Raw genomic sequence first — 22,664 nt, 5'->3', positions numbered from 1 at the left:
CATTTTTCTTTGTGTCCAGGAGTCACTTTTGTCTTCTTGTCCATTTAATTTCAAACTCTTACTCCTTTTTTCTCTTTTAAAGATTATTATTATTTTTGTTCCCTTGTCAGGAATATATTTTTTTCACCTTAATTACTATATATCTGGCTATTTTCTCATCTTTTTCTTGTTCCGACTTGTCCATAATAATTTAGCAGAATTTTCATTCATTACCCTTTTACTCCAGAGATCTTGAATCTTTGCAGAGTTGGAATATCTGTTTTTTTCAAGCTGTTTTAATCTAGTTTTACACCCAGTGTATTTTGTGTGTGCTGATTTTAGTTGTCTTATCAGTTAAATTTGTCTATTTTCTTTGTTATAACCTACAGAAAATGTGCACTTAAAATGTTGCCTCGTCTATACCTTGGAAATCAGTTATGTTTTCTGGAAAAGTTGAATGGTTTTAAAATTCTTTATGTAATATTTATACTTAATCTTAGCCAAAAGGCTGAGAAGTGATTCTTTATATAATATTTAAAGGTATATCTAAAGTGGGGGTGTGAGTTCAGAGTATAACAACCTAAGGACTTTCAACCCCCTACCAATCCTCCTAAATAGTCTTTCCCTTGACATTCAAATCTCTGCCTAATGTTCTGATATCTAGGACTCTGGCCATATATAATACAGGAATTTAGGATTAGAAAGTGGCATTCCAATTCAGGTATCCTTGTGATGGATTTCTGAATCCTCTCTACAGTTAATCATTTGGTTGTCCAGCCTGTGACTGAACATATTCAGGATATGACATAGGATATAACTATGTCATATTTACCAGAAGCTGTGGGCTGACTCGGGGATCTCTATATGGTGTCATTGAGCTAACCAGCTCAATTTTTACATAGGTCTTTACAAGGAAGATATTTACTAGGTTATTCTTCATGATGAGAATTTATAAGGCCTTAGGCAGAAAGGATCATATATCATACAGCTATTTATTCACATCAAAGAATCCTTTCTGTAATATTGAAAGTTCATCCAAGCCTTTTCTGAATACTTCTGGGTTAGGGAGCTAAATTCTGCTCTGCAGAATAGCCATATCATTGTTTGATAACTTTTTTTTTTCTTTAGAAAAGTTGGTTTCTTTAGAAAGTTCTTACTTCCAATTTACCCAAGTCTCCTACTCTTTTTTTTTTGTCCTCTGGAACAATTGAAAAAGCCTGTGATAAAATTTTACCTTTTCAACTATTGGAAGAGTTTTCACATCTTCTCTGAGAAGGTAGACATCACTAAGTACCTGTCCTGGGAGCACACTGGATTCAATTTCTTCTAAAAGTGGAACCTTTGTGTCCATGTCCACAGTGTTTTAGTTGTGGCCAGATGGTATTGTCTGCCTTGATAATTTGAACAAATTTATCTTAGTTTCATTTTATTGGACTAAAGCAGAGATTTGGTTGTGAATTAGGCCCCCAGGCTCTTCGTTGTTGTTAATTCTCACCCGTAGATATTTTCCATTGATTTTTTTAGAGAGAGTGGGATGGAGGGGGAGAGACAAAAACATTGCTATGAGGAATTGAACCCTTGACCCTTCTGTCTGCAGGCTGACTGACACTCTGTCCAATGAGGCAAACCAGCTAGGGCCCCCAGGCATTTTATTAGCTTGATAAAAATATTAAGTTTGTTGGCCAAAGTTTTAAAATCTAGCCTTCATATAAAAATCCAGATTTTAGGCACCTCCTAGAAAACTGTAAGGTCTGGCATCAGTGGGTGTAGTTGAGGGGGTTTCTCCCTTTTGGAGGTGGAGGTAAGTAAATCCTCTGCAGTTTGCCCTTGGGTCCCTCCCCGCCTTTGTCACAACTAAGGAAGGAAGGGAGAGAGGGAGGGAGGGAGGAAGGGAAGGGAGGGAGGGAGGAAGGGAAGGGACGGGAGGGAAGGAAAGGAAGGGAAGGAAGGAAGAAAAGAAAGAAAAGAAAGAAAAGAAAGAAAAGAAAGAAAAGAAAGAAAGAAAGAAAGAAAGAAAGAAAGAAAGAAAGAAAGAAAGGGGGAGGGGGGGAGGGAAAGAAAGAAACTTCACCAACACGGCCCTCTAGACATTTGGATTTGTAATCCTTAGAAGTAGAGAATTTTGTAAGGTCTCTTGTACTCTGGACACTTTTGAATCATAAAATTTTACTGTTGGGATCTTGAATTATTTTGTGAACCCTTCTTACCTGGATAAAAATCAGGATTGCTTTACTTGTTTGGCGGTTGTTGGTTCACAATGTTTCTGGTCAATTAAAACATTTTCACAAGTTGCTTGTTAGAGTGTTCAAATCTTCTCTATCCTTACTGATTTCCTATTTGTTTTGTCTTTGAGAGGTGTTGAAATCTCTTAATTATAATTTTGGTTTTGTCAAATTCTCTGGAGTTTTAACAGTTTTTGCTTCATGTATTTTGAAGCTCTGTTATTAAGTGCATACAACAATTTTGAACACCTGCACTATAGTTTTAAGTTTAATTTTTTTTAAACATATTTTTTTTATATTTTATTGATTTTTTACAGAGAGGAAGAGAGAGGGATAGAGAGTTAGAAACATCGATGAGAGAGAAACATCGATCAGCTGCCTTCTTGCACACCCCCTACTGGGGATGTGCCCGCAACCAAGGTCCATGCCCTTGACCGGAATCAAACCCGGGACCCCCCAGTCCGCAGGACGACACTCTATCCACTGAGCCAAACCGGTTAGGGCTAAAAAAATATTTTTTTTTTATTGCATATTGATTTCAGAGAGGAAGGGAAAGGAAGAGAGAGGTAGAAACATCAGTGAAGAGAGAGAATAATTTGATCAGCTGCCTCCTGCATGCCCCCTATTGGGGATGGAGCCTGCAACCCAGGCATGTGCCCTGACCAGAACTGGTGACCTCGATTCCTGGGTTGAAGCTCAATCGCTGAGTCACACCAGCTGGGCTCATTAATTTTTGATTGGATGCTGGATATTGTGACTTTTACCTTGTCCATAAAATTTTAATTTGTTGATAGATATATATTTTTTAATATATATATATACACACATATGTATATACATATGTGTGTGTGTGTGTATATATATATATATATATATATATATATATATATATATTGATTGATTTCAGAGAGGAAGGGAGAGGGAGAGACAGACAGAAACATCATTGATGAGAGAGAATCATTGATCGGCTGCCTCCTGCTTGGGATTGAGCCCACAAACCGGGCATATGCCCTGACTGGAAATTGAACCATGACCTCCTGGTTCATAGGTTAACGCTCAACCACTGAGCCACGCCAGTTGGGCGATAGATATTTTTGTACTATAAATATTCTTGAGCTTTGTTCTTGGGGTGAGGTTATGTTACTTGGAGACAGTTTGATCTTTTTGAGGCTTGTTTTAGCTTTTTTAGGTAGGACCAAAGCAGCCTTTAGAAGCTAATTTTTCTGCAGTACTGAGCAAGATGATGCCTTATTCAATCTGATGCCTTATGAATTATGTTTCTCACTCTTGGTGTTGGGATTAGGAATTATTCTGTTGCCTCTGAATTACATTGGGATTTTCACGTTGTTCCTTTCTGGGTGTTCTTTCTTTAGGCTGGGGTAGTTTCCTCATGTGCATATGCTAATCGGTCCTCAGCTGAAGACTTGAAAGGGACCTGGTTTAAAAAACTGGAGCTCTTTCTCTGTGCAGCTTTCTCATCTCTAGTACTCTGCCCTGAAAGTCCAACTGCCTTGGCCTCCCAACTCTGCCTTCTCATTTTAGGGAGACCACCAGGGTGTGTTTGGGCTCTCTTTCCTTGTGCTGCAGTCTGAAAATTATCTCTAGGCATAAGCTGGGGTAGTTGTAGGCTTAGCTTGTTTGTTTCCTATCCCAGGGATCACTGTTCTGTATTTTCTGTTGCTCAATATCTGAAAACAATTGTTTGTCCAGTTTTTTTGGTTATTTCAAATGGGAGAGTAAATTTGATTATTCTATTTTGTTTGGAAACAGAGTCAGATTATATTCTGAACCTATGCTATCCCATATAGCAGCCACCAGTGCTGTGACATTTTAAATTTTATTTAATCTTAATAAACATTCTTGGGCCGAATCTCCAGATATTGAGTCATTTCTGGAGTAGGTCACCTAGATGATTCTAATACTAACCCTTGGATGAGAATAGTGACTGTATAAAGGAATAGCTGTCTTAGAATATTCCTACTGTGAGGTTAATAAGTACAGTTAAAAAAAAAGTGTGCCAATAAATTTAAGCAGTGCCATATTAAGCAAGTTTCTTGACAGCTGTAGTATTCAGTTTTAAGACACTGATATATTTTGGGATGACTCTCCGAGAGTGTATTAAAGCAAACCTGTAAATGCTTTCTGGTTCAGTGGAACACCAGTTTGGGAAATTTGTATCTAGATTTATTTTGATTTGAGTAAATGTTTGAATGCTCAGCTATATATCAAATTAATTGTGCCTAATTTACCAGCCTATATTATCTTATTGGTAATATTTTAATGAGACTATCATTGCTTTGTGAAAGTATGAAAATAATAAAATATTATATAAATGCTCTGTAACCACAAAACACTATTACGGGCTACCCTACATAATTATTAAGATAAATGATGTCTGGCATTCTCTTTTAATTCTTACTAGAATATGAAATGAGGCATGGTGAGTTTATGAATATGTTGTGGTCTGAGTGGTATACATCATTCATTTAATAATCTGTGGTGAGTGTTGTTTTTTAATCTTTTATTTATTTTTTACTTTTTGGTTAATCCTCGCCTGAGGATATTTTTTTTTCTCTCATTGATTTTTAGTGAGAGTGGAAGTGAGAGAGAAACATCAGTGTGAGAGATACATATCAATTGGTTGCTTCCCGAACCCACCCTGACCAGGGCTGGGGTCAACCCTGCAACTGGAATCAACCCTCCAGTCTGAAGGGCTGACACTCTAATCACTGAGAAAAATGGGTTAGGGCAAGTGTTTGGTTTTTTAGTTTATAGTGGTAGTTGACTGGAGAAACTTATATAAACAATTGATATCACCGAGAGTATCAGGAAGTAATTTTCATAGTTTTAGGTTAACCAAAGACATAAAAGTTAAAGAAACTCTAAAGGTTAGCCCGTTGAGATGTTCAGTAAACAGTTTGGCTTGAGTAAATAACATTCATACTTTTAAAGTTGCAGCGTTCACTGATTTTCATTTTTCAGCAAACTAGTTGTATTCCTTTTCCCCACTGGGAACAGATTTTTTTTTACCCCCCATTCTTCACTCCTCTGGCATACATATTTAGTTAATGACTGGTCTCTAACATGGGTTGGAGAATCCCATGTTATATGACAGTGTAAAGTGATGTAATGAACTTAAAAAAATAACGACTTGGTCAAGTGGTCAAAATAATCTGTGTATCACTATTTTTTTGTGATTAATGCAGATCTATCACATTATTCCCTTAGATTTTATTAAAATACATATTTTCCTGTTATGATTATTTATGCTAGATATTTTATAAAGAAAACAGTTTATTGGTTTTGGAATCCAGGTGATCAGGGCATAATGGTGGTCTGGGGCATAGCTACTTAAATATTTAGAGAACTACTAATTTCTTTGAAACCTTAATTTGTCATTTGGGTCTGTTGATTTTTTGAGGCATGTATTTGCTTTTTGGTTTACTATTAATAAACTTGTGCGGAAGTTTAAAGGAATATATTCTAAGGGCTGTTCAATCAAAAATCTAAAAAAGAAAAACAGACCGGGGTTATGAAACCCTACCAAAAGGAAAATGGTGCTGTCTTCTTAGGAGGGCTTTTTCATTTAAAATTCATTTTTCTTTGACTTGAAGTTATTATTATAGTACTACTCATAATCATGAATTTTGCCAAATGAAAACATTTTTAAGAGGTTTAGACTTCAACATATGCCTGCAAAAAACTATTGGGCACAGGTTTTGCAAGACTAAAAACCAAGCTTAAAAAGAAGTGTTTTAATTGTCCAAAAACTGTTATTTCGTTTGTGCCCATTTGGTGACACACACGATCTTTTTGTGGTGTTGTCATTTCTGTTCTTAGCTGAACCTAGATTATTTTCATGTGTATATGTATCTAGGAGATATCTTACTAGTTATTGTTTGAAAACTTTGGACTGTAACTTTGGTTCTGATATTTGAGATATAAAAAAGTTTGGAGAATCCCGTGTTAAATGACAGTGGCAGTTTGGCATAGTGCAGTGATGGGCAACCTTTTGAGCTTCGTGTGTCAAACTTCGCCAAAAAACTGAGCATAACTCGGGTAGTGTGTCACTTTGAGGAAAAAACTAACTCCAAGACTCTAGTCGCAAATGTTTCATCCTCAGGAGCAGCAAATGTTTCATCCTCGGCATGCGGCCGCGTGTCATCAGAAATGGCTACGCGTGTCAGTGCTGACATGCGTGTCATAGGTTCACCATCACTGGCATAGTGCTTGGCATACAGCTGAACTCCAGAAATTATTTACTTAAGTGCTTGAGGAAAACTACCAGGGAGATTAAAAATGGTGGCAGAGTAGGTGGATGCTGCAGGAACAAGCTGGAATTACAACTGACAAACGGAAAGGCTTCCTGAATAATCAACGGAAAACTCACAGGAGAGGACCCTAATACCCAAGGACCGAAGGTGGAGACCGCATAGAGACTGGTAGGAGGGGCGGAGGTGAGAAAGGGCTGGCTGGGCGCCCACAGAAAGCAACTGAAGTCCCGGAGAGATATCTCAGCTGTTGGGGCGGGGAGGCAGTGTGCCACCGAGAACTCTGGGATCTAATCCCCAAGCTGGGCTCTCCAGCAGAGAGCACCAAATCTGAGGAGGGTACCCACATAACATCTAGCTGTGAAAAGCAGTGTGGTGCTGTCTGCCAGGAGTGGCAGCTGAAAGTTTGGGCATCCTCTAGAAGGGCCAGTGCACAAAAATTCCCTGTGGAGCCACCCACCTTGTGCTCTGGAAGAGGGAGGATGAAGTGGACTGGAGCTGTGAGAGCAGAACCCAGGACTGGGGACTCGGGGATAGAGCTCAGAAGGCAGACACCCCAAGTTTCCTGGGCTGAGTCATTCCCTCCCGCAGCGGAGGACATCTTTCCCACGTAGACATTTGCCTTGCCTGGGGAGAAGACAGTTGACACACCCTATTGGAAAACACCTTGCCCTGAGGCCACTTAAGAGATTATAAAAGAAACAGCCTCTAGGCAGAAGCGATTCCCCACCCTGTTGAAAAAAGATTCTTGCTACACCTGAGGACAATTGCCTGGGGGCAATTCAAGTTGGAATCCTACTAGTCTGTAGACAGAGGTGGTCTCTGGAGGCTTTGAGTCTTTCCCTGATCCAAATTGTCAGAACACTGCCCTGCACTAGAGATTGAGAGCTGTAGAGGACCTACCTAATACTACACTGTCACAAACCCAGACAAGCAAAATGAGGAGACAAAGAAACTACCCCCAAATGAAAGAACTAGAGAATTCTCCAGAGAAGAGATAAATGAAGCAGAGATAAGAAATTTATCTGAAACAGAGTTCAGAGTAATGATGGTAAAAATGCTCAACAGTATTAAAAAAGATATAGTAACTATGAAAAAAGAACAGTCTGAGATAAAGAATGACATAACACAAATAAAGAACACATTGGAAGGAATACACAGCAGGTTAGGGGAAGCTGAGGATCAAATCAGTGAATTAGAAGACAGTTGAAAACATCACTCAGTCAGAACCAAAAAAACCCCACACAATTAAAAAAACAGAAGGACAGCTTAAGGGAGCTGTGGGACAATGTGAAACATAACAATATTAGAATAGCAGGTATGCCAGAAGAGGCAGAAAGGGACAAAGGAATAGAGAAGGTGTTTGAAGAAATAATGCAGAAAACTTCTCTAACCTGGTAAAGGAAAAAGATACACAAGTTCAGGAGGCACAGAGAATCCCAAACAAGAACCCAAACAGATCCACGCCCAGACACATCACAATTAAAATGCCAAAAATTAAAGTCAAAGTGAGAATCTTAAAGGCAGCAAGAGAAAAGAAAACTGTTATCTACAAAGGAACTCCCATAAGGCTGACACCTGATTTCTCATCAGAAACTCTACAGGCTAGAAGGGAATGGCATGAAGTACTCAAGGTAGTGGAAAGTAAGGATCTGAGACCAAGATTACTATATCCAGCAAGGCTATCATTCAAAATAGATGGTCAAATAAAGAGCTTCCCAGACAAAAAAAGGCAAAGGAGTTCATCACCACCAAGCCAGCATTACAAGAAACGCTAAAGGGATTGCTGTAAGGCAGTGGTCGGCAAACTCAATAGTCAACAGAGCCAGATATCAACAGTACAACGATTGAAATTTCTTTTGAGAGCCAAATTTTTTAAACTTAAACTTCTAACGCCACTTCTTCAAAATAGACTCGCCCAGGCTGTGGTATTTTGTGGAAGAGCCACACTCAAGGGGCCAAAGAGTCGCATGTGGCTTGAGAGCTGCAGTTTGCCGACCACGGCTGTAAGGGATTGCTGAGAAAAAGAAACAGAGAGAGAAACCTAGCCATACAGAATTAAAATGGCTATAAATAAGCACCTCTCAATGATAACCCTAAATGTAAATGGTTTCAATGCTCCAATCAAAAAGCATAGGGTAGCTGAATGGATACAAAACATGACCCAACTATATGCTGTCTACAAGAGACCCACCTCAAAACAAAAGACACAAACAGAATGAAAGTGAAGGGATGGAAAAAAATTTTCCATGCAAATGGAAAAGAAAAAAAAGCTGGAGTAGCAATACTCATATCCGATAAAATAGACTTTAAAATGAAGGCCATCACAAGAGAGGTCACTACATAAGGTCACTATATAATACTAAAGGGATCGATCCAACAAGAGGATATAACCCTGGTAAACATATGCATCCAATATAGGTGCACTTAAACATATAAGAAAACTTCTAGAGAAATGTTTTCTTTTCTTTCTTTTTTTTTTTTTTGAGAAATGTTTTCTTAAATGAAGATAGCCTAAATAATTAACTCTTTTGGAAAAAGTGGAGAATGGGAATATTTAGATCCATTGTATTGGACTATGGAAGGATTATTGTTTAGGCCCTATGTCAGGCTTTTGACATCAGTTTATTTCCCCATCTCTATATATAAAAGCCTAATATGCAAAGTGTCAATCGCTCGCTATGACGTGTGCTGACCACCAGTGGGCGGTGCAGAATGAAAGAAGGCCCCGGCCGTAGCCGGCAGCTGGGGAAGGGAGGCCCCGGCTGGCAGCCGGCAGCCATTAGGGACCCTACCCATGCATGAATTTCGTGCAGTGGGCCTCTAGTTCTCTATATGTGCCTTGATATTGCTATTGGAGACTGAGTCTAGGCTGAATGGATTATGACTCAGATTCAGTATAATCTTCACTACAGGAATAGGGTGTATGTATATATTGGGATTGATCAGCATCAGTTTATTGCTACAACTAGAAAATAGTCATAGCAGTAAGGTGAATAAGTAGCTTGGCTGGTGTGGTTCAGTGGTTGAGTGTTGACCCATGAACCAGGAGGTGAGGGCAGATGCCCTGGTTGCGGGTTCAATTCCCAGGAGGGGGCTTTATGGAGTCAGCTGATCAGTGATTCTCTCCAATCATTGATGTTTCTATCTCTCACTCTCCCTTTCCCTTTTTCTCTTTGAAATCAATAAAACTATATTTTTTAAAAAGATGAATAAGTAATGCTAACTAAAGTGACATCACTTAGGAAAATGAGCTCATCCTAATCATATTCATTTAATATGTACATATTTATTTATCTTACACATATCTATATATATAAAAGCCTAAGTTACCCTTATGACCAAACTACCGGAATGACCAGAATGACTGGAACAACCGGTCGCTATGATGTGCACTGACCACCCAGGGACAGATGCTCAACACAGGAGCTGGCCCCTGGTGGTCAGTGTGCTCCCATAGCCAACCTCCCCCAGCTGGCCAACCTCCCGTGGTCCCTTCCCCTGGCCGGCAGGCCCCGATTGCCTGATTGGGGCCAGGCCCTAGGCTGGAATGGGGAACTGGAGGTGGGTGGTGGTGGATGCGGCCCCTTTCCCAGGGGGGCCGAGGGCTGGCTCCCTCCCCGGGACCAGCAGCTAACCTCCTGTGCCCCGTTCCTCCCCCCGGCCAGCAGGCTCCGATCAGCCCGCCGCCTGCCTGCCTGCCTGCCTGCCTGCCTGCCTGCCGTGGTGGTGGTGTGACGGTGAGGGAAGGAGGAGGGGGGGAGGCGGGGCACCAATGATGGTGGCGTTGGCATCTGGCATCTGTTCCTTCCATGCCTGGCCTGGAGACCATCACCTCCTCTTCCCACCCTGCTGGGGCCTTTGGGCCCCTATCAGCCCAGCCCCAATTGGCCTTGATCACCAGCCAGGCCTAGGAACCCCACCTGTGCATGAATTTCATGCACCAGACTTCTAGTATTATACATATGTACACATACTTTTAATAGGTACATAGTCTTTAGTTAAGATTTCTGATGCTGTCAATTCTTAACTGGTATATAGGCTGAGCTCTTTTTGTTGGACTTTCTTTACAAAGAAGATAGTACAGTGCTATAGTATACATGCTCAATTGAAATATTTAAGATAAACTTTAAAAACTGTGGTGTATAGAGAATCCAGGCAGGCCTCTTGCAGGTTCAGTTCCTGTGCAGTAAAGATTTCCTGACCTCACAAAACTATTGAGCATCCATCCTCCATTTCCTCTCACTCTTCCTGCCCCACTCACTAATCATTATTGCCAGTACCAATTTCTGTTTCTTCTTCCTCCCAAAAAGGTTTTACAAATGTTGTGGTTAATTATTGCTTCTGCTATGGCCCAATTTCAATAATCATCCTTTTTTAATAAGTGGAAAGAAGCTAAAATCAGTGGATGCTATGAACTTAATAACAGAGTTAGGGACAGTGTCAGATAACTAGAAAGAATACTCAGCTTCTATTTCTCAGTGCTAGTAACTAGCTATGTCATTTATGGATGTCCCTCTTGATTTAAATGATGCCATGGAACAAGTTGCTTTCCAAGGTCACTCTCAATTCTAATGTGCTTTTTATGATTCGTTCATTTACACTTGTATTAAGTGCTGGCGTATGTGCCAACACTGGTTTAAAGATACAGAGATAAATAACTTTTCTGCCTTGAGTAAGTGAATGGTGATAGTATAGATAGTGGTTGGCAAACTCATTAGTCAACAGAGCCAAATATCAACAGTACAACGATTGAAATTTCTTTTGAGAGCCGAAAACCGACTTCTGCTCATGGGCCACGAAGTTGAGTTGATTCTTAAAGAATAAATAGCCTCCTATGCCAGGAAGGAAGAAGAACATTCCAGGAAAAGCAAAACACAGAGGAATGAGTAAGCATTGCATGTTTTTGGAATGGTCAGTGGCAGGTGACAGTGGAAAATGGAGTTTGTGAAGAAAGTTTAATGGCACTAAATAATTGGTTGGGGAGTTTGATGGGGACCAGATTCTGAAAGGCCTTATATGTTATCCTAAAGACTTTTGGATTTTTAAGACGGAAGGATTTTGTTTGGTTTTTGGTCAGATTATTTTTTTATTATTTATTTTTTAATATTTCAAGAAAAACAGTCTCTATGTGGTCTCCACTTTTGGTCCTCGGGTGTCAGGGTTCTCTCCTTCGAGTTTTCTGTTAATTATTCAGGAAGTTTTTCTGTATTTTAGTTGTAATACCAGTTTGTTCCTGTGAGCATGTCCATGCAGCATCCACTTACTCTGCCACCATTTTTAATCTGAGGTTTTTGTTTTTGACAGTTTTTAGTTGTGCCTTTATAAACAGTTTAGAAAAGAAGAAAGATACAATCAAAGGTGTTTTAGAAAGGTCACGTGGTGGTAGTGTGGAAGATGGACTGATTGGAGCAGATGAAGTTAAGGCAGGAAGTTAAGCTTGAAAACTCTTGCAGTATTCAGGCTAAGAAATAAATGAGGGTTCAACTAAGGCAGGAGTAGTCAGTCGTGGGGATAAAGCCTGAAGGTGGAATAGGCAGACTTAGAGGTTATGTGCAGTGAGACTCTGGAAACTGGGTGTGCAATGTGGGTGAAGAGAAGAGTCTGGATGGTATCACGATATCTGGTTGATTTGTGAGTGGATGACACTGTCAGCATCCACTGAGAATAAGCGTTGCAGTAGAACAAGTTTTTAGGCAGGAGTTTAGAGGAGATAAATTCATGTTGAGCTTGCGTTGTCTGTGTTATCAAAGGAGAGATGAGATTTCTGGTAGACATATATGTGGTTCTGAACTCAGGAAAGATATGAGCTGGAAATATAGATTTGGAAGATACCTTTTATAAGTGGCAACAAAACCAACTTTATTGGCAAATCCCTGTGGAAGGAGAGTGTAGAGCAGTTTTTGGGGTATTATCATATCTCTGCTTCACAAGGGGAAAAGGTTGATGATATCTGTGAGATTCTGTGCACAATTCTGTGCTTATGTGTATCAGATTCTCAAAGGGATCTGTGACCCAGTAAAGATTACTGTGGAATACTGGAATGGAGTAAGAGGGATACATCTTAATACCGAAGAAACATGGGAATACTGAAATTAAGGAGAGGACAGAAGAAAAGGAGGTGGAGGAGACAATAGTGTTAGGGGAAAAGGGAAGAGAGCATTTCAAGGAAGAATGATCAACCAGAACTGTCCATTGGTCTGGGATTAGCAATTTTTGCCTTCTATTATAAGATTGATTCTAGTGAAGTTACTTTAGCATATGAATAACTGGAGGGGAAGTTGCTCTAGGAAAGGAAGTTTGAAGTAGAATTGAGAGTGAATAAATTTAGATGGATATCTAGAGAGGGAAGATGGGAGCCAAAGCAGTGGAGGGGGCGAGGTTTATCTTGAAGGGAAGAAGAAAAGCGTGTGTGTGTGTGTGTGTGTGTGTGTGTGTGTGTGTGTGTGTGTGTGTGTGGTAGGATGGGAGGTGGGGAGAGAGGGAGAATATATAAATACATACAGCTTCTGGTAAATTTGAAGGCATAAAAATGGGGTAAGTGGAAATATGCACTTGGGTTTTATTTTGTAACTTATAGGAACTTTCAACATACAAAATAGAACTCTATTACACCTATCACCTCAACAATTAATGATATCCAAATGCAAGACTTTTGATACATTCTTTATAGATATTGTCATAAAATTTTACAATTATCACTTAGAGCTGGAAAGAACTTGGATATTTAGTCGCTTTATAGCTTTAAGAAATAGAGGGTCAAGTCCCCTTTATGTTTTTTTTTTTTACTCAAAATTTATCAGATTTGGACAGTTACAGAATTACTGATTATAGTGAATGCCATGTATACACCACCCAAACCCCAATTCAAGACTAAAGACTTTGTTTTCTTGGTTACTGGGAGTGTTGCTGGGGCTGTCAGACCTCCCTGGAAATTTGCCTTGGCTGAAGAGAGTCACTCAACTCACTCAAGCTCATATCCCCTTCCTGGGAGTAGTCTGTGTCCAAAGACTAGGCCATTGAAGTCCTGACTCCCTTGCTCAACATAGGACAACCCTGTAAGAGCCATCCTAACCTAGCTTCAGAGCTCCCTATGAGGTCATCTGAAGCCTTTTTTGTGATTATATCCCAGCCTAACTTGTTCTTCCTCTGCCCCTTCCTTACCCCCTTGATAAACTTTCAGCACACTAACCTCTCTCCTGAGAGTTTAAGTGCTGACTTTCATCACTGATGAACTTTAAAATTTCTTTTGATTTGTAACTTTAAAAGATTTAACATCTAGTTTTTCATGTTTATGAGAAATGTCCAGGTAAATATTGAAAGATTAGAATCATGTAATATCATGAAAGAAAATGATTAATTGTACTAGAGGCCCGGAGCACGAAATTTGTGCACTTGGGGGGGGGGTGTCCTTCAGCCCAGCCTGCACCCTCTCCAATCTGGGACCCCTCGGGGGATGTCCGACTGCCAGTTGAGGCCCGATCCCTCAACTGCTTGCCTGCCTGATTGTCCCTAACCGCTTCTGCCTGTCAGCCTGATCACCCCCTAACCATTCCCCTGCCAGCTTGATCGATGCCTAACTGTTCCCCTGCCGGCCTGATTGCCCCCATCTGCCCTCCCCTGCTGGCCTGGTCCCCCCCCAACTGCCCTCCCCTGCCAGCCCGATTGCCCCCAACTGCCTCCCCTGCTGGCCTGGTCCCCCCCAACTGCCCTCCCCTGCCGGCCTGGTCCCCCCCAACTGCCCTCCCCTGCCGGCCTGGTCCCCCCCAACTGCCCTCCCCTGCCGGCCTGGTCACCCCCAATTGCCCTCCCCTGCAGGCCTGTCCAGTTGAATGGGAAATTGCTTTTCAATATCATTATTTGAGTTCATTGCTCCTGGAGTTGGTCCTTTACTCCCAAGCCTTTTCAGTGTATAGTACTAGGAAGTATGATGATGAAAACATTAATTCATATTAGTAAATTCAATTGAAATTAAGGATTTTCTTTAACATTTTCTTTTTTTAGTGAATTTCTTGGGGTGACATTGGTTAATTATATTGGTTTCAAGTGTACACTTCTATAATACATCACCTATATACTAGAGGCCCAGTGCATGAAATTCGTGCACTCGGGGGGGAGGGGTCCCTCAGCCCAGACTGTGCCCTCTTGCAGTCTGGGAGCCCTTAGGGGATGTCCGACTGCCGACTTAGTCGGCAGTCGGACATCCTTAGTGCTACCATGGAGGTGGGAGAGGCTCCTGCCACCGCAGCTGTGCTCGCCAGCCATGAGCCAGGCTTCTGGCTGAGTGGCTGTCCCCCTGTGGGAGCGCCTGCGTTAAGCTGCCTCCTGGTGATCAGTGCGCTCCCACAGGGGGACAGCCACTGTGGTCAGTGCGTATCATAGCGACCAGTTGTTCAGCCGTTGCTTGATTTGCATATTAGCCATTTATTATATAGGATTGTACTGTGTGTTCACCACCCAGTCATCTCCTTTCATAACCATTTATTCCCCCTTTACCCTCTTCTGTCTCCCCACACTCCCCTTAATGTAACTATCAGCACTGCCACCAACAATGTAATTACTGAAAGCAAACAGAGGATAAGAGGATTAGAGTTAATATTCTGTGTTATAAAGTTATTTAAAGAAGTTAATCTCTGACTGGTTGTATCAATTTGATATAAAATTACAATTGTTTCTTTTGTTTTTTATTTTGAAGGATTTTCCTCAAAATGCTATACTTGAATCCTATTCCTGTTCACTTCACTTTGTTCAATTTCTCCTACCCAGTTTTAAAAAATGTTCTTACTGATTTAAAAAAACACACACATTTTTATTGATTTCAGAGAGGAAGGAGAAGGAGAGACAGATCAATGATGAGAGAGAATCATTGATCAGCTGCCTCCTGCATGCCCCGTACTGGGGTTTGAGCCCAAAACCTGGGCATGTGCCCTGACCAGGAATCGAACCAGAGACCTCTTGGTTCATGGGTCAGTGCTCAACCACAGAGCCACTCTGGCTGGCTTTATTAATTTTTTAGAGAGAAAGGAAGGGAGAGGGGAAGTGGGAGAAAGACAGAGAGAAAAAAACATTGATTGGCTGCCTCCCATACCCACCCTGGGGGACCAAACCTGCAACCTGGGCATGTGCCCTGACTGGGAATTGAACCCCAGGTCCTTTTGGTACACAGAACAATGATCAGTCATTTGAGCCACACCAGCTAGGGCAGATAACATTTTTAAAGTGCATATGTACTAGTATATATCCCTATGCCCTTCCTTAGATTAAATGAAGGATACTCTAAGATTCCAACTACTGGGCCTTGTCTTATTGCATAACCAACACCATGATATGAGAACATTTTCATCACTTCCAAAAAGTACCATTGTGCCCATTAACAATTAATCCCTGCTCACACTGCTAGCCTTAGGCAACCACTATTTCTCCTTTTCTGTCATTTCTAGACATTTTATATAAATGGGATGTAACAGTAACGTATTTGGCATCGGGCTCCTTTCACTTAGCATGTTTTTGAAGTTCATCATATTTTGGCATGTGCCAATAGTTTGTTCTTTTAATTGCTAAACAGTATTCTATGAGTACTACATTTCGTTTATCTATTCACTAGCTGATGGACATTTGGATTATTTCCAGTTTTTGTCTATTATGAAAAATGCTACTATGTATATTCACATACATCTCTTTAAATGGAAAAATACTTTCATTTATCTTTGAGTAGGTTCTTAGAAGTAGAATTGCTGCTTTGTATGGTAAATGTATGTTTAACTTTTTAAAAAATTACCATTTGTTTTCCAGTATGATTTACCCTTTTACATTCACACTGATAATATAGAAAGGTTCCAGTTTCTCCACATCTTTGCCAGCTCTTGGTATTATTTGTCATTTGGAATTTATCTCTTCTAATAGGTGTATAGCAGTATGCCATTAGTTTTTACGTTTTTGTTGTTGTTAATCCTCACCCGAGGATATTTTTCCATTAATTTTTAGGGGGAATGGAAGAGAGAGGGAAAGTCAGAGAAACATCGATGTGAGAGAAACACATCAATTGGTTGCCTTCTGCATGAGCTCCCACCAGGGCCTGGGCTGGGGAGGAGCCTGCAACCAAGGTATGTGCCCTTGACCGGAATCAAACCCAGAACCCTTTGGCCCGAAGGCTGATGCTCTATCCTCTGAGCCAAACTGGCTAGGGTGGCTTTTACTTTTCTTAATAAATTAAGCATATTTTTATGTGCTTATTAGACATTTGTATATATTCTGTCGTGAAATGTTTATTCAAGGCTTTTGCTCACTTTTAAAATTGAGTTTTCTTAAAATTGATTTGTTGAAAGTTTAATATATCATGTATAAGTCCTTTATTAGATATATGATTTATAAGTATTTTTTCCCCAGTCTGTAGATTATCTTTTCATTTTCTTAATAGTATCTTTTGAAGCACATTTAAATTTTGTGGAAATCAATTTTACAGTTTTTTCCTTTTTGTGGATTGTGCATTTGATGTCACATCTAACACTTTGCCAAACCCAGAGTCATAATTTTTTTCTGAGTTTTCTTCTAGGAGGTTAGCTTTTACATTTAGATAGCTATGGTCCATTTTGAGTTAATATATGTGTATGTTGTGGGGCAAGGACTCATGGGTTTTTGTTTGTTTTTGAAATTAGATATCAAATTGTCCTATACATTATGTTGAAAATACTCCCTTTTCTCTATTGAGTTATCTGGGCACTCTTGTCACACAAATCAATTGACTACAAATGTCAACTGATTTGGACTCTTTGGTCTGTTCCATTGATTTATATGCCTGTCCTTTTGCCATTACCACATTATCTTGATGTTTGTGGCTTTATGGAAATTTGGTAGTTTAAGTCCTCCAACTTTTTGTTCTTTTTCAAAATTGTTTTGGCTACCATAGGTCCTCTTTGATTCCATATGGATTTTAGAATCTGTCAATTCTTTTTTAAAATAGCCACCTGGCATTCTTATAATTGATTGAATTTATAGATAAAGTTGGGGAAAATGCCAACTTATATGAGGCCTCTCTGTAACCTGGGCTTGTGCAACTTCAGGTTTGTAAGAGCTGAAATGTTTGCCCTCCCCACTGGCCAGCCTCTGAGAAGTCACTTCCAATGATAATGCCTCTGGGCCTGTTCATCACATGCTGCCCTAAATGGAATGAACCCCCTTCCCTCACAGCTGCTTCCAGCCCCCCCTAGAGTAACACTGATGGAGCTGGGTGGCAGGGGAGAATTGGTAGCTCCAGACCCGAACACCACAGATTCCTACTGTCCTTGCTTGAAATCCAGTAGTTTTTCTAACATAAATGCTTCTCAGATGGTTTTATGTCTTTGGTTGTGAAAATGATTTTTTGTCAAAAATTTTCAGGTTTCTAGTTGCTTCTAAGTTAGAGGACTTGCTGATTACACTTGGCTATAGCTGGAAGTACCTTCTTTTTTATACTCGTCTTAAATTATGTAATGTGTATGAGAAAACAGGTGCTGCTGTGAGTTAATTACTAGCCATTTGTCCTGAATTGGGAACCAAGGAGCAGTTACTATTTTGGGGGGAGTAAGTGTGGAAATAATGACCCCTGATCTAGTTGTTCTTCCCTTCCTGGCTCATATAAACAGGCCATTTGCAATTTGGAGTGATAGCAAGTCTGGGGGATCACTTTTACTTTTATATTATATTCGTGTACCTAGGTTTCTTGTGGTTTATGACCATGGTCATTTTGTATTTTGTCAGAAGAATTTGAGCCAAGTATTTTGTGTTTTCCCCCCTTTTAATATATTTAAACATTTTTTCATTGTTACTGTATTTTTATTTTCTGTAGGAAAATTTGAGTTTAGTAGTACTCCTTTTTTGCTTTTAATAAATGGACATCATTCTTTTTCATAACTACATTTTGGTTTTCTTAATTTATGATTAGTATGTATATAATAAAATGTTTTGAAGTTATATCTTTCTGTGAAGATGCCTTTGTACTAATTGATTATTACCTTCAAACTATGTTTAATGAGGGCGGGGGTGGGGATGTCTCTTTTGCTCATATCTTTTTCTCATTGTCTGACACAAAATAAACAATATGGGCCCTGGCTGGGTAGCTCAGTTGGTTAGAGCGTTGTCATGATACACCAAAGGTTGTGGGTTTGATCCCTGGTCAGGGCGCATATAAGAATTAACCAACGACGCATAAATAAGTGGGATAGTAAATCTCCCTTCCTCTCTCTAAAATCACTAAAAATATAGCCGAAACCGGTTTGGCTCAGTGGATAGAGCGTCGGCCTGCGGACTGAAGGGTCCCGGGTTTGATTCCGGTCAAGGGCATGTACATTGGTTGCGGGCGCATCCCTGGTGGGGGGTGTGCAGGAGGCAGCTGGTCAGTGTTTCTCTCTCATCGATGTTTCTGGCTCTGTCCCTCTCCCTTCCTCTCTGTAAAAAAATCAATAAAATATATTTAAAAAAAATAAAATCACTAAAAATATAAATAAATAACATGGTTTTACTCAATATATTGTATTATTATCATGTAGCATTATTAAGTTGAGGTCCAAGGGTTTTGAGCCTAATTTGTGTTTTTGGTGACTGATCTTTACCTCTTTATAACCTTAATCGAAAAGTATAAGTGGACCAGAACATGCTGCTTGGGGAAGAGACACAGAATCGAGGAAGATTCTGGTTTGATATAAAGGAATAGGGAATATGGCATGAAAGTAAAGTTAGCTACTTTTCATTTCCTGTAAGATATACAAGATGGGGCAAAAGTAGGTTTACAGTTGCTTCTATGGAAATTTATACAATAGTAAATAAATAATAATACAAGAATAAACTCCTTGGCATACTCAGAACTATAAACCTACTTTTGCCCCACCCTGTATTTTTTGTTATCTGGTCTGGTTGGTGAGTTTAACCCATCTCAATTTTAATAGCTTGCTTAAAAATATCATCTTATTCAGTATATGAAATTGTAAATTTTACTAAAATCTATGCTTTCCTTTTTCCCCCCCTCTTAGGACATTTGCTACAAGATCCTATTGCACCCACCAACTCCACCTGCCAACACTATGTCTGCAAAACTTGTAAAGGCAAGAAAATGATGATGAAACCTTCATGTAGTTGGTGCAAAGACTATGAGCAGTTTGAGGAAAACAAGCAGTTAAGCATCCTAGTGAACTGCTACAAAAAACTATGTGAATATATAACACAGACTACATTGGCACGGGATATAATAGAAGCAGTCGACGGTTCTTCTGATATTTTGGCTTTGCTTAATGATGGATCATTGCTTTGTGAGGAGACAGAAAAACCCTCAGATTCATCCTTTACTTTGCCTTTGACACATTCCCCTTTACCTTCGACCTCAGAACCCACAACTGATCCTCAAGCTAGTTTATCTCCAATATCTGAAAGTACCCTCAGCATTGCTATTGGCAGTTCTGTTATCAATGGTTTGCCTATTTATAATGGGCTTTCAATAGATAGATTTGGTATAAATATTCCTTCACCCGAACATTCAAATACGATTGATGTATGTAACACTGTTGACATAAAAACTGAAGATCTGTCTGACAGCTTGCCACCTGTCTGTGACACGGTAGCCACTGACTTATGCTCCACAGGCATTGATATCTGCAGTTTCAGTGAAGATATAAAACCTGGTGACTCTCTGTTACTGAGTGTTGAGGAAGTACTCCGCAGCCTAGAAACTGTTTCAAATACAGAGGTTTGTTGCCCTAATTTGCAGCCCAACTTGGAAGTATCCAATGTATCCAATGGACCTTTTCTGCAGCTTTCTTCCCAGTCTCTTAGCCATAATGTTTTTATGTCCACCAGTCCTGCACTTCATGGGTTATCATGTACAGCAGCAACTCCGAAAGTAGCAAAATTGAATAGAAAACGATCCAGATCAGAAAGCGACAGTGAGAAAGTTCAGCCACTTCCAATTTCTACCATTATCCGAGGCCCAACATTGGGGGCATCTGCTCCTGTGACAGTGAAACGGGAGAGCAAAATTTCTCTTCAGCCTATAGCAACTGTTCCCAATGGAGGCACAACACCTAAAATCAGCAAAACTGTACTTTTATCTACTAAAAGCATGAAAAAGAGTCATGACCATGGATCCAAGAAATCTCACTCTAAAACCAAGCCAGGTATTCTTAAAAAAGACAAAACAGTAAAGGAAAAGATTCCTAGTCATCATTTTATGCCAGGAAGTCCTACCAAGACTGTGTGTAAAAAACCCCAGGAAAAGAAAGGGTGTAAATGTGGGCGTGCTACTCAAAATCCAAGTGTTCTTACATGCCGCGGCCAACGCTGCCCTTGCTACTCTAACCGCAAAGCCTGCTTAGATTGTATATGTCGTGGCTGCCAAAACTCCTATATGGCCAATGGGGAGAAGAAGTTGGAGGCATTTGCTGTGCCAGAAAAGGCCTTGGAGCAGACCAGGCTCACTTTGGGCATTAATGTGACTAGCATTGCTGTGCGCAATGCTAGTACCAGCACCAGTGTAATTAATGTCACAGGGTCCCCAGTAACGACGTTTTTAGCTGCCAGTACCCATGATGATAAAAGTTTGGATGAAGCTATAGACATGAGATTCGACTGTTAAATCAGTGGGTCTTTAAACCTACCTCTGGTAGGGAAATAGCTACAGTTTAAGGCAGCTATGGTTTTGTTGGTTGAACTTGCCGGAGCTCCTGCATATAGATCACTTGTATCAAGTGTTTTCATTGCTAAGTTATATGTGTTAGTGTCGGGGAAATAGTTTGCAGATAATGGAGGAGTAACCCTACAACTATATGTCCTTAGTTCTTACAGAACCTCATAGTTTGAGAACAAATGCTGATGCAACTGATTTATACAAAATGAACTTTGGCAAGGAAGATAACATTAACCTCATTGTTTATGGTCATGCTTTGTGCGTAATCAAAGTTTATGATTAAATGTAAGGAAGTGGTATCTAGTCAGTCCATAAAGATTGTGCTAAGTTTTTGTGAAATGTAGCCATTGTTTGTTCAGGAGACTCAGTGCTTGCTATCTTCAGATGCCATTGATGTTTCTCCTGTTGAAAAGCTGATGTGTCCAGCTCAATCTGTATGCTGACAATACCATTTCTGATCATGAAAATTGGCTACTGGTGTATGTAGCAGTTCTTAAATCAGCAGTATTATGAAAGAAAATTTGCCCCTCATTAGAATGTTGAAGAAATCTGTCTTTTAAAGGTGAACAAACTGAAATTCTGTCAGACTGCCTATGTTTAGTTATTTATGCTACCGAACTTTTCTGAGTTGAGCTTTTTTTAGTGAAGTCTGACTTATTTCTAGGGAAAAAATTCTTGATCCTTTCTTCACTGCGCAATGTTCTAATTAGATAAATGAAGTGGAGAAAAGCAGTTTTATTCTGAAGCTGATTGAGTTTAAACTATAGTATGTGACAATTAAAAATATATAAAAGTTTTATTTAGAAATTGGGATGTATTTAAAATAATTTTGGAATAATGCCCCCAAATGTATCCAGATTTTTGCATTATACTTGTGCTATTGGCCACTTTGATTTTTTTGTTTCCTCAAATAGTTTGCCACAGACTATTTTAATATGCTTTTTTTTTTTTTTTTTAGGGTGCTATTTGTTATGAAGGCTTCTATATAGAGGCCTAATAAAAATGCCTTTTTTAATGAAGCCTCCGCATTTAGGTAGGTTTGAAGCTAGGATGATTTTCTTTAGAATGCTCTTTTGCATGTAAAGCACAAACTATGTTTCAGTTTAAATGCACTTCTTCCCTTTAATTTTTATGGGGAAGACAAGTGAGTCACAAACATTCTGTTGAAGGGAAGTCTGGTCAGTTGCTTGAAAGAGCACAGCCCAAATAAAACAAGGACTGACTAGGTTGTAAAGAAACGACCTTATGATTTAAAAGAAGAGTTGCTGCTTTGACAGTGCTTAAAGAAAAATACTGCTGGAAAACTTACAATTTTTACGTTCACCATCTCTCCTGAGATCTGACATATGCTGAAGTTATGTTTTGATTTGGCACACAGCATGTTCAATGATGGTTACTCACCTAGGACAAGACATGGAGAAGAAACCTTGGACACAGAGCAGATGACACCTCCTTCTGTTTTGTAGTGTATCCTGGTGTCATTTTCTGTGAATGTGGTCAGGTAGAGTTGTTTTTCTTGTTGGGCTTTTTTTTTTTTTTTTT

At 39.8% G+C, this 22,664-nt stretch overlaps 1 protein-coding gene across 1 annotated transcript in view; it reads left to right on the top strand.

Annotated features, from left to right (window-relative positions):
• Positions 1-22,653, top strand: part of MSL2 (MSL complex subunit 2) — a 32,380-nt gene extending 9,727 nt beyond the window's left edge. Inside the window, exon 2 of the mRNA XM_079795333.1 lies at positions 19,477-22,653. Within this exon, the coding sequence (XP_079651459.1) occupies positions 19,477-21,071 (1,595 nt within the window). The 3' untranslated portion in view covers positions 21,072-22,653. The remainder of the gene's footprint in view (positions 1-19,476) is intronic.
• The last annotated feature ends 11 nt before the right edge of the window (positions 22,654-22,664 follow it).

This window comes from Cnephaeus nilssonii, assembly GCF_951640355.1.
Source record: "Cnephaeus nilssonii genome assembly, chromosome: 17".
Lineage (NCBI taxonomy): Eukaryota > Metazoa > Chordata > Mammalia > Chiroptera > Vespertilionidae > Cnephaeus > Cnephaeus nilssonii.
The sequence above is the reverse complement of the archived record's forward strand: the minus strand, read 5'-3'. Positions and strand labels throughout refer to the sequence as shown.